Source organism: Gobio gobio (genome assembly GCF_949357685.1).
Source record: "Gobio gobio genome assembly, chromosome: 2".
Taxonomy (NCBI): domain Eukaryota; kingdom Metazoa; phylum Chordata; class Actinopteri; order Cypriniformes; family Gobionidae; genus Gobio; species Gobio gobio.
Window position 1 is genome coordinate 24,115,729 of NC_137098.1, and position 13,578 is coordinate 24,129,306.

At 39.3% G+C, this 13,578-nt stretch overlaps 1 protein-coding gene across 2 annotated transcripts in view; it reads right to left on the minus strand.

The window, feature by feature from the left end:
• Positions 1-13,578, minus strand: part of trmt44 (tRNA methyltransferase 44 homolog) — a 141,896-nt gene that overhangs the window by 103,856 nt on the left and 24,462 nt on the right. For both annotated transcript variants that reach the window (XM_079810958.1, XM_079810959.1), the window contains exon 6: positions 11,227-11,298. In XM_079810958.1, coding sequence (XP_079667084.1) covers positions 11,227-11,298 — 72 coding nt within the window. The remainder of the gene's footprint in view (positions 1-11,226; positions 11,299-13,578) is intronic.

Genomic DNA, 13,578 nt, shown 5'->3' on the forward strand with positions numbered 1-13,578 from the left:
TATGAGGCCCATTGCTGTTGTGGAGGGCCAAGGTTTTAAGAACTTGTTAAAAGTTTTGGAACCTGGATATACAGTGCCAGCACGCCACACAATCAAGCATGCACTAACCGCAAAATATGAGGGACTTAAAGAGAAAGTTTCGGAGTTAATACAACACAGCGAGGCACTGAGCTTGACCACAGATATGTGGACATCTCTTAGAATGGAGTCCTATATGACAGTGACTGCCCATTTCATTGATGGAGACTGGAAAGCACAGAGTCTTGTGCTTGAAACGAAACAAATAGAAGAGGCGCACACGGGAATAAACATTGCTGCGCGACTCTCTGAAGTTGCTGACACCTTTGGAATTCAAGAAGCAAAGAGAGTTTCTGTTGTATGTGACAACGCGGCTAATATGGCTCTCTGTGTGGAAACACTAAAGGAATCACATGAATGGCCAGAGATGCAGGGCGTCAGGTGCGCCGGGCACACTTTGCAGCTCTGCATTAACGCTGTACTCAAACAAGATCCCATTTGTCGTGCCGTGGCTGCATCACGTCATCTGGTGGGACATTTCAAAAAGGGGCACAAAGCAAAAACTGGGCTAAAACAGAAGCAGGAGCAGCAAAATGTCCCTCAGCATGAACTAATTCAGGATGTGTCTACACGTTGGAACTCAACATTTTCGATGTTGGAGCGACTGCTGGAGCAACGCTGGCCCATTACCGCAGTGCTGTCTGACCCAAACTTCACGAAGAAGAGCGATAGCAGTACACTGGACCTTACCACAGCACACTGGAATGCGATAGAGGACATTAAAAATGTGCTGAAACCAATGACAACACTGACCGAGCTGATGTCTGAAGAGGATAACGTGTCCCTGTCTGCAACAGTACCCATGCTGGCAAACTTGAAGAAACGTCACCTGGCCATCGCGGATGACGACAGCCCCATTACCAAAAAAATGAAAAGCAAGCTGGTCGAAGAAATTGACAGTAGGTGGGAGTTTAAAAACCGAATGATGATGACTAACAGTGTATACATTACAGCTGCAGTAGTAGACCCTCGTTTTAAGCAGCTGTCTTTTCTGGATGATGCCAAACGAGACGAGGCCTATACAGTAGTTGCACAGCTGGCAGAACGACGGAGTGCACTCAGCGCAGCCATAGGCACAGGTGAACCTGGAGGTGAGGAGCAGCATGTGTCAAAAAAGCAGAAAAACGACAAAGAGAAGGAGATTGCTATGCTGTTGTGCGAAGATGAGGACGATCTGGTTTTTACAGAATCAGGTGGTAGAAGCACAGTGACAGAAGAAATGAAAAACTATCTTCAGGACAGAACCAAAATTGACTCCGGACCATTGGGGTGGTGGAAAAAAAACCAAGACAGATACCCGAGCCTGGCCCGAGTTGCAAAGCGACTGCTCTGTCTGTATCCCTGCAACATCCACGCCTTCTGAACGCATTTTCTCCAAGGCAGGATTTATTGTCAATAAAGCAAGAAGCTGTCTCCTTCCAAAGAACGTAGATATGCTTGTGTTTCTCGCACACAACACAAAAAAGTGTGGAGTGGACACTGATTGTACTCGTGAGTGAGTAGCCATTTGTTTATTTAATTGTTTTTACATTATTTCGTTTTGGACATTAATAACATTTTATTTTGCACATTTATTTGAAATACTTGTGGATTTGGGCATTTGATTTATTTATTTTTGTATTTGTTCTGAGTGCGCCTACTTTATATGCACTATTTTGTGTTTCGTTTAAAATTTGGCTGTAATGTTGTAGCCTACTTTTATGGTTCCCTTTTATTAGGCCTATTGTGCAAACTGCTGATTTATTTCTAGTACCTATTATTTATTGGATTTGGGCACTTTATTATTTTATTTTTATGTGGAGCCTAATGCGCGATATGCGCTGTGCCCACTGTATTCGTTTTGAGTCGTTTCAGTTATGCACTTTATTTCGTTTCTGATCTTAATCTGGCTTGTTTAATAAATATTCATTTTTTATTAAAGTGGACGTGTCTTTTGTGTTTAAGAGTAAAAGCTTTAAGTTAATCGTATATTCTCAGCCGCGAAGCTGAGCTGATCATGTGTTTGAGCTGCACGTGCGGCTGAAATGATGATAGTGTCTGTCAGTTATTATAATACATATGACAAAAACAATTGTCTAAATTATGTTGCATATTCCTCAAAAGTTCTTGTGATGATATCACTAGTTGACAACAGTAGCCTACTATATTTTGGGAAATCATAGGCTATGATATTGCGCAGGTGCACGTAATGCGACGCTGTCAGAGCCGACAGACTCGTGTGTCAGACTCACTTCAGTCCAAAATAATCAGCTCAAAAACCATTTAATATACTCTAAATAGCCTACTAGTTTTTTATGTTTATTTATAATTGATTTAGGAAGACAACAAGGCCACCAAGTACTGCGCACAGTGCACAGCTAATTAATGTAACGTTTTTTTTTTCTAACGTAATTTTTAGTCGATTTTTAGTCGAAAATTTCAGGAGTTCAGTCGACCAAGATTTTCTTTGGTTGATTACAGCCCTACTTAATCCACTGCCATATTCCTCATTTTAGCCTAACATATCATTGTATACCTCTATCTGTAAAATTCTGTTTATAGTAATAGCCATCTGTATATTATATTATATTCATAGTACATATCCACCTGTAAATTCTGTTTATAGTAATAACCATCTGTATATTATTCACTGTACATATTCACCTGTAAATTCTGTTTATAGTAATAACCATCTCTCTATTTATAGATATATTTATATATATTCAGTACATATCCATGTCCTGCACTTATGCAAACGTTGTATATCCTGCACTTGCTGCTATTGCACTTCTGGTTAGACCTAAACTGCATTTCGTTGCCTTGTACTTGTGTAATGACAATAAAGTTGAATCTAATCTAATCTAATCTATTGTTGACAAGATAGGAAAGTAAATTTTTCTGAGGTATTAAACTTTTTATTTCGTAACATGTTATGAACATGATGTTGGAATAATTACACAGACATAGCCTGGCTACACCATCTCATCTTGACAGCGTTTGTCCTAGGCTTCAACTGCGCCTGACAGAAGAATTAATTTTTGGTGGTGATTCTTACACTTTACAATAAATAATGAATAGCTTTTATAAAACTGTATAAGTCCTGGTGGCCGTTGAGAGTTGCCATTGCAACGGGGAACATTCAACCTGCTGGAGAGGACGTGTCGACATTTTGTTTCTCGTAAGTTAGATATAAAAAAAAAGTTAAACAACTGCTTCAAATTGGTTAAAGGACAACTCCGGTGAATTTTTAAGTTAATCTTGATCGTTATACCTTTGTGAGTACTGTCTATAGAAAAAAAAAAAAAACCGGATTGGTGCGTACAACACGGAGCTGTTACAGTAAATGCCCAGAGCTCCCACTCAGCTAACACGGCAGCTATGGGGGCATATACATAAAGAGTGTCTTTGTGCCTCTTAACAGACACAAAATGCACTTAAAATGTCCGTCCAACATGAACAGGGCCCTTACATGACAACGAAATGCGTTTAGCAACTTAGCCATTGTTTAAACTCACCGAAATAGTGTTTTAGACGGCAAGCTGTAGTCTCGCGCTGAAGTCCCGTGAGAACTCAGTTCTAGCCGGTAAAAATGTAAATAGTCCAGGGGGGAGGAGCGTTACGAACCATTTCTTCATCACTTGTGAGCCGATCATCACTCTTCACACACACGACGCTCCTCCCCCCTGAGGCACAAAGACACTCTTTATGTATATGCCCCCATAGCCAGTGTTGGGGAAAGTTACTTTGAAAAGTAATGCATTACAATATTGCGTTACTCCCTTAAAAAGTAAATAATTGAGTTACTTAGTTACTTTTTAAGAAAAGTAATGTTACGTTACTTTTGCGTTACTTTTTCTCACCTGGGCTGGGCTTGTTTTTTTGTTTTGTTTTTTTAATAGCAAAAAAAGTTCTATTTTTGTGCAAATGTAAAGACCTCTTCATACCAGAATTGAGATAATAAGCCTCAGGCGGAGGTAAAGATGTGCTGCCATTCTGGATAATGGAAGGATAGGATGCAGGAGAAAAACGTTTTACCAAAAAAAACAAAAAATCTAGTAATATTTATCATCGAAGGTCAGTTGCAAGACACTGGTCAATAAAGGTAGATTAAATGCATACAAATATTTGTTTTATTTAACATTTATATATTTGAGGTTTGCATAGTATTCTGATTTTGCATTTGACTGATTTTATTCATTTTGAGGAGTACTGAATCTTTATTGTGCAAATGAGATGAACAAATGCTCACATTTAGTCTAGAACTACCATAACACATTTACACACAACGCCTCTACACTTACTCTCAATTTTTCTCAACATGGGGGCAGGAGAGCTGTCAGTCAAATAAATGTGAAAATGTAACTTGAGTTACTTTTTTCAAAAAGTAACTCAGATATTTTGTTGTAAATTTGAAAAGTAATGCATTACTTTACTGTAAATTTGAAAAGTAATGCATTACTTTACTAGTTACTTGAAAAAGTAATATTATTACGTAACTCAACTTACTTGTAATGGGTTACCCCCAACACTGCCCATAGCTGCCGTGTTAGCTGAGTGGCAGCTCTGGGCATTAACTGTAACAGCTCCGCGTTGCAAGCACCAATCCGGTTCGGTTGGTTTTTTTTCAATAGACAGTACTCACAAAGGTATAACGATCTAGATTAACTTAAAAATTCACCGGAGTTCTCCTTTAAGTAGCATTACCCACAGTCTACTTTAATTACTTTTGTTAATATTTATACCTTTGTGATTATGGTATCTTTCCTTAAAGCAGCACTAGGTAACTTTTCAACCTTTATAATATATTTTCAAACCTCTTGTGATGATACATCAACTTACAATAGGTTGAATGACACGTCTGCCATAGCCTGACGGGGTCTGTATCGTTTTTAATAGTACTTTTAAACTTTGTGTTTCGGGTAGTAACCCGAGAAAAAAAAGAACTACAAAATTCGACTGCTTTACGGTATATACGTCACTTCCACCACCACCCCCACTCATGGGCGGATCTACAGGGGGGCAAGGGGGGGCAGGTGCCCCCCCACTCTAGAGCCTTGCCCCCCCAGCTGCCCCCCTAACTTTGATGTTCCAAAAACTGTACTTGTAAAAACAACCCGCCCATATGTCCAATACATTTACCAAAAGTAAACCATTTAATTTTTTATTTTAAATGTATTAAAATTAAAATACCCCTCCCCCCGCCCCTCAAATACTTAGCTACGTCCCTGATTCAAACGTGCAGAGCGGCTTTCGCTCAGTCTGGCTCACACACAGCGAGTCTGCTGCGGTGCGGTGGCCCTACACACCGACTGGAGAGACTGAGCTGCCCCAGAGCCCCTGAAGGTGAAGTGAGTTTCCCCAGGTGTAGTTTAAACACACGTTTAACTTAAAATTACATTTGTAATGAATGTATTGTATGCTAAAGACGATTCAGCATCAGCAAAAACAGCGAGTCTATTAGCCTACGTTAGCCAAAATCAGCGGTTGTGATTCGTAAGAGCACTCTTCCGTTTGATTAGCCTAATTTTGATTTTAGTAAAGACAAGAACAGCTTAATAAAAAATATAAAAATATTGTATCCATAACTGCCATCTCTCACGCATTCACGGTGAGACACGCAATTGACACTTTTCACGGCACACATACATTTTCTCACGCACAGAAAAATCGCGAAGCAAAGAGGACACAGAGACCGATAGACTAGACAGAGCAGGTTACTTATGATATAAAAAAATCTCCACTTTTATTACGAAATTCAAACAATAAATGCCGTTTTGGCGCTTGTAAATGTCAGATCCCTAGCTGCACGTGGACAGATCATCTCTAGCTAATAGAATGGACAATGTTGAAAGAAACAGTAGCCTACAACTGACCTAAATGTACATTCCTCATACATAATATCGACCAATCAGTCTAACAAAGGGGTCAATAAAACAACTGGAGAACAATTATGTCACATAACATTTACCTCAGGAAAGCAATTTAATGACCATAATAGGCTATAGCACATTAGTTGGCTAGAAAAAAAGAGCTAGAGAGTATTTTGCTAAATATGTGTAGTGTACCATATTACATATTTATTATATTTGTATTTATATCATTAAATAAAGTTGTTATTATAATAAAAAAAATGCATTATATATGTAATTTGAGTTATTTTTAACCCTAAATAACACTGTCAGCTGATAGGGCTCTCTGTATGTTTACAGCATTATGAGTTGTTTTTTTCTTGAGATTAGGTACATCTTGTGTGCCTAATATTTATCCAAATGAGTCAATATTAAATCAAATCACAATAATTGAATTTAATTGAAATGAAATAACAAAAAAGCGTAGCTTACCAGAAATTGTACCATGTAAACACTGTAACATGTTGAGAAACACATAACGCTGTTTGTGAAACATTTTGCTGCAAAGCACAACAACAGTCGCCTTAAGCTTTCCTAAAAAAGATGGGTGATCATGGGTCATTTCATTTGTGGACTGTAATTATAAGTTTTTAATTATAATAAGAACTTGAGTATTGTCCACTGTTGTATATTTGTAGTCCACTGCATCTTGGACACAATTATTGTACTTTTTTATATTTTCATTTTGCTTTTTATACTGTTTTGTTTTGTTTGAACACTGGACTTATTCCTGTTGTGAATTAAAAACCTTTGTAGTGTGTAAGGGCATGATTAAGCAATAAGTACTGTAGTTTAATAGTGGTTTTGCGTTTGTTTTGTTAAAGCAATTCACATATAGGGATTTCCATGTACCATCTACCCCTGCCACCCTGCCAAGACCTCTTGCCACCCCTTTGCCCCCCCCATGTAAAATTTTCTAGATCCGCCACTGCCCCCACTTCCTTAAATTCGGACGTGCGAGCCAAACTATCATTTGTTTGCCGAATGTTATAGTAATGGCCGAAGCAGCACAGAAAAATAAGAAAGCAAAGGTTTTGTCGGAGGAAGCAAAAAGAGGAAACGAGAAAGTGATGGGATTAAAGGCAGGACGAGGATCAACATTGGGCCAGCGTTTGCTCGTTGGCGTGAGCTGGAGGAGGAGGGGCTACATTCTTGCAAGTAAATACAGTACAAATACAGACGTACAAAATCATATTTTAGGATACCTAACATGTCTGTGATATTGGTTTATTTGTCTTGCCTCAAGCTATAATGCAAATCGATTTTTCAAATTTGCAGATTCATCTAGGGTAGCTTGATATTATAATATTGACGATATATGATTATTACCTACCACTCAAACATTGAATTGAAGTATCATAGATTCTGTAAAACGGGAACCAATAGACTGGGCTACTATAATGACGCTGGCTTGTAAACGTGAGCATCGCGATCATTTGGCGTTTGAAAAAAATAAAACCCATGAAATGATATTCATATGACATGCTGAAACATATGCCACTGTACCTGGGATGAAGACATTTCACACGCGACGCAAGCAGAACACCTGCATGTGAACTCCATAGACAGGTGAACTTCGGCAGTGTTCAGGGCTATCATAGTTGTCATGTCAACAAATGCACGTGCGATGCATCCCCTGATGTAGAATGACAGTTTACGACAGTAGTAGAGGATAATACTGTTTCCCAACTGTAGGGGGACCCCGAGAGCAAAAACTACCTAGTGCTGCTTTAATCATCTGAAATATCTATGCGTTTAGTACTAGTATGCAGAGCACGTCTTGAATGCTTTTATTCTTGTTTCACCGTACATCCTATGTTTTTACTAATAATTTGGGAGCATTTTATAGTTCATTTTGTGTTTTTCAAAATGAATTAATTTAATTCATTTTGATTCCACATTCATAAAGGTCCTTTCACACTGGACGCGATTTTGACGCGCGAATAATTCGCGCGATGGTTTTATTTTTTTGATCAGCTGTTTGTGTAATGAGAGCTTTCACACCGAACGTGAATGTGCTGCGGCGAAAAAACGATGTTTATTTTTTTCGTTTCGATGTCGATTTTTTTTAACACTCGCAGCGACAGAAAAGGCTTAAACCAATCACATACAAGGAAACAAAGGTGACGAAATGTCCAATTGATGTCACTAGCCATTCAATCAACATTAACCTTTGCCAGGTATGGCATTTCTCACGAGATTACAGCTGTAGTTGTGTTTGCCCACTATAGGCTACATATATTATAATCAATAAATATATATTTTTTTTTTTTATCTAATTGCGTCCGCGACTATGGAAAGTGAATGTTTCCGTCAATACGACTGTGGCACTTAAATGTTTACATTGTGACTCAACTGGAAACACAGCAGCTGCGGATCGAGCCGTTCCTTTAGAGTGTGTGTGTGTGTGTGTGTGTGTGTGTGTGTGTGTGTGTGTGTGTGTGTGTGTGTGTGTGTGTGTGTGTGTGTGTGTGTGTGTGTGTGTGTGTGTGTGTGTGTGTGTGTGTGTGTGTGTGTGTGTGTGTGTGTGTGTGTGTGTGTGTGTGTGTGTGTGTCTCGTCAGATGCGCTGATACCGTCTCTGTCTGGAGGAGCTCCTCAAATTGTCCCACGGACATTTGAAAGTAAGTGCGGAACGGCCATGATAAAGTTTTAGCTCCTGTAGAAGATTAGCATACTCCCCTTCAGACTCTCTGTTCTTTAAGACTGGGTGCACCCAAAACCTTCTTCTCTGTCTTTTAAAGGTCCCATGGCATGAAATTTTCATTTTATGAGGTATTTCAACATTAATATGAGTTCCCCTAGCCTGAATATTGTCCCCAAGTGGATAGAAATGTTGATCGGTGTAAACCCGAGTTCTGGCTGTCTCTCTCTGCCTTTGAGAAAATGACAGGCCAGACGAGCCAATCCTGAAGTCTCCTGGTTTGACGTCCAAGCAGGAGCGGTTTCCTCCCTTTCCCCCGCCCAGAGAATCTGGCACGCCCATGCAAACACTCGAGATCATTAACGTTACTTGTGAACGAGTGAACACTGGCAGTTTCTCAGTGTTTGGATGTACAAATGAAAACAGAAGTCTTTCTTCAGTTCCTTCTGATCTGTGATCATTGATTTCTTATGTGTAGCTTATTATTTGTGGACACGCAGCGGCTTCCCTCTCTCCCGACAGAACGGTGTTTTCGTGTTTTCTATCTTGTGAGTCAGTGTTTTTGTACGTCCTTGTCGCGTCTATCTGTTCTAAAATGTGCATACAGTCTTTTCTGTTTAACATCAGCAGTCATATCTTTAGAGATAAACTTCACGCACGCCGAAGCTCGGCCTCCAACATCCCCGACCCCCAGTACTGCATCTGGCCCACAGCGGAGGAGCCAAACGCGGCGTGAGATTAAGCAGAAGGGGGGTAAGCGTGAGGGTATCCGGCTAGGCTAGCCAGCTTTCCCCACAATAAACTGGATTAACGTTACATTCGATTACAGCTGTTGTGTCTTTGTTTGCTCTGTGTAACGTTACTCAATGCGCGTCAATGACGCTATTCATATGATTGGAACATATCTAGAAATAATGCTATACTCAACACTTACTAACTCGTTCATCTCGCTGTAATGGTACATTGCATGTGTTACAAAGTTGGTAGAATAATGATGAAGAGGACTCGGTGTGACTGGGACTCGTGTTTATTCAGAACTCTCAGATACAAACACAATAAACTCGCGCTGACTGACAGCGCTCTCATAACTCAGTAGTTACTATAAATAACTTTGTTAGCAATCGCTTCGTCTCCGTGATGTCCGGTTCGCGAACGAATCATTCTTTTGAATCGGTTCTTTTTAGTGAACCGAACCAGTTCACCAAATCGGACTGAATCGTTCTAAACGGTTCGCGTCTCGAGTCAGCGCTGATCCATAATTTACTAAAGTTACTAACTTTCTGACATGAGTGACAGCCCCTCCGACTAGAAATAAACTAATAACCTGAAGTATATGCTAGTAACTACAACAGTTCACCCTGAACTGAGACATGCTGAGAGAACTGATGAGAAGTGAACACAGGTCCATCCGTCTCTCTGGCAGACTCGTGCCTGCTCGTGCCTCGTTAAACCACGCCCCCTCCGCTCATTTAAAATGCAAAGATGTCAGCCAATCACAACAGTGGGCGTTTTTACTGAAGTCTCACAGCAGACACGCCTCTTGAAGCAGGGCATTCAGCCACAGGGCAAACAGCAGTATAGAAAAAATGCCTTTTATTTCTAAATTATGACATTTTATGATGTAAAAATCATACTAATAATATAAGTACACCTCAGAAAACACTATAAAATAATAGAAAAATGCCATGCCATGGGACCTTTAAAGAAAATTAAAAGCTCGTCTCCACTGAATGATTACGTGTCCGTGTTTCTCAGCTGTCGGCGCGAATGTTTTGGAATGTTGGAGCTCTGAAACGTCGCAAACTCGCGTCGCGGCTTGTGTGAATGCTTTTGACGCGAACTATTCGCACACGAAATATTCGCTTTTTCCGCTTCGCTTTTTCGTTACGCGTCCGGTGTGAAAGGGCCTTAATTCACAGCTGTTGAAATAGCCATTGTATAGGACATAAATTAGTTTAAACTACTGCATGTCCGCCCATAGAAAAATGAATAAATATAAAAATTACCAACACAGAACGTGTTTTTCAAAATGAATTAATTTAATTCATTTTGATTCCACATTCATAATTCACAGCTGTTCAAATAGCCATTGTATTGGACATAAATTAGTTTAAACTACTGCATGTCCGCCCATAGAAAAATGAATAAATATAAAAATTACCAACACAGAACTATTGATCATCCACGATACTAACGTTACGAATCTGACGTGCGCTACGAACTGTGTGCGCATGTCACAAAATGATTCCGACTGAAAGTCAGCACATGCAAACACCAGATCAGTTTAGATAACGTTTCATGTAAACAGTCCACCGAATCTTTCAATCGGAATGACAAAAAAGTGTGCATGTAAACGTGGCTATTGTTGGTCAATATTTTGATATTGATTCATCAAAATTAGGATTGATGAAAATCAATTATACTGTCAACCTATTAGAGCACATTAAAATAGGATATTCAGAATATATATAACTATATGGACTTTTCATATTGACCAATGATTATAGCACAATAAAAGGCGTTTGTAAATCAGGCAAAACTGCTATAGATAGTTACAAACCCTGGCCTTTAAGCATCTTATAAAAAGTAAACTGACAATGTCTCAATCCTATCTTACCTCTAGATGAGTACCAGGCCCATACATGTCCCAGATCTTCCTTTTGCGAATGTCAGTGCCCTTTCCAGGATGCTGAAACCCAGGTATGCATAATTAAATTAGGCAAAACATAACACAAACATAATCACAGTAACTGTAAAGCCCTGAGAGGGAAGGAGGGAGGAACATAGATAGCTGTATCATTGATTTTAATACTGGATGAATATTAAAGGGGTGGTACAACACATTCTTTCGAAGGCTTGATTGTGTTTGTGGGGTGCACTGTAACATGTGTTCATGCTTCGTTTTTAAAAAATTATTATTTTTCATATATTTTACCTTTGTTCTACACTGCTCTGTCCCTCCTTGTCTGTGCTTTGGTAGTATTAGAAACAATGGCGTCAATAAAACCATACCAATTTGAGCCCGAATCGGACCCAGAACATTTTAGTGAAGATGATCAAGCAGAACCTGTTCAGTCCTCAAAGGGATTTTTCTGAGTAAAGATTGCGGATCTATAGTGATCGCTACTGAATAGCACTGTTACTTTTGTATTTTTAGAACGATTATAGCCAAATATCTGTCGCAAAAACTATTAACCCAAAACGAACACTAAATATTGGCTTTACTATAGTAGCCAAATCAAACACAGAACTAGGGCTGAAACGATTCATCGAGTTACTCGATTTACTCGATTACAAAAATTCCTTGAGGCAAAAATTCTGCCTCGAAGCCTCGTTAAATTCCTATGACGCGCACTATGCGCAGGGTTCTGATTCACACGGACCGCTGTTCAATGTTCAGGAAGCACATCATAGCGCGTGATAAATTTTGAATTTAGTTTAGATTCTAGATGCCCAGAATCACTATAGTAACTGCATGTTTTACACAGTTTATGTAAGTTGATTACCGTTCTTATAGCTGCCACACACACACGGCGCGCGCAAGCCCCGAAGCCAGATCGCTTTCACTTTCGTCCACATAAAGTTTGTCAAGTAAATGCTTTTAAAGCCTTGCCAGTTTGAACATTGAAGCGATTGTGCACTATTCAAAAACAACAATACGGAAAACTTATCCGTTCAGTGCTCAGCTTTTTTCTGTGACACAGAGCCGAGCCGTGTGTCTTTGACAACGTTGTGTCTTTGACAACGAGTGCGCGCCCTGAAGGCAGACCTCTTTTCGCGTGAAGATCACGCGCGGAGAGCTGCGCAGAAACGCAGTGTCAACGCCGTCCTGTGACTAAAGTAAAGTCACTAAAGTAGCTTAGAAACTCAACTGTTAAAGGCATATATTTGAATACCTTTGAAGTAATTACAAATCACAGCTTCATAATGAATAGAGACGAAATGAGTAATTCACACACACAATCACTCTCTCATTAATGCATCCAAATAAATGTAATGTAGGTCTACTACTGTGTTAATGTATCTGTATCTGATGTACAACAAACATAAATCTGCCCCACAGACATCAATAACTGCTGAAAGTGAACCGTTTCCTTCATGTATTTTAAAATCACAAAGAAATGCACTTTCTGCATTTGTTGGAAAAATTCCAACTTTAATTGTAGAAAATCAGTAACACACACACGCACCCTCCTCTCTCTCGCGCCAGTCAGACCAATCGTGGCAATGCATCACATATGCTTAAACTTTTATGTAGCCACGCAACAATAATTTCAGCGTTCACTGTATACACCGGGACATGATGTTGTGACGCGATTTTTCGAACGGATGCTTCACCTAAAATACACCGCTATGCAAGTGATGCAAGCCAAATGCAGCGCTCTATTGAAAATGAATGTATGTATTCAGTACCAAATTGCAATGAAGCCTCACGCACACACACACACACAGGTTTCTAGGTTACCATAGCAAATAGGCTCACCCCAGAAATGATATATTATTTGTTAGTAGCCTAATGGTAAATGCTGCAGGTGTAGACATCTACATAAAAGATATTTACTTTGATGTCAGGGCTAGATTAGCCTACAGCATGAAACCTGTTGTGCATATTAATAAATTAAATTGCTTTTCCTCTTCATTTTCGTTATGCATTATTTGTTTTGGTTGTTTAAAAACACAGATTTTTTTATCCGATTAATCGATTAATCGATCGATTACGTGCTAGATTAATCGATTACAAAAAGAATCGATAGCTGCAGCCCTACACAGAACCATGTTTAGCATGCCTGTAGATAAACAAGCATGTAGATAAACAATACATAATTAAAAGCTCTAATCAAAGAATAATTTACACTAATTCCAAGTTCGCTGTTGAGATTTTAAAAAAGTTTGTAATGTTAGGTGTTTGTCGGATAACGTTAAATATGAATGAGCATTTAACAAACTGGTTTGCAGAGCCAAACAGCAT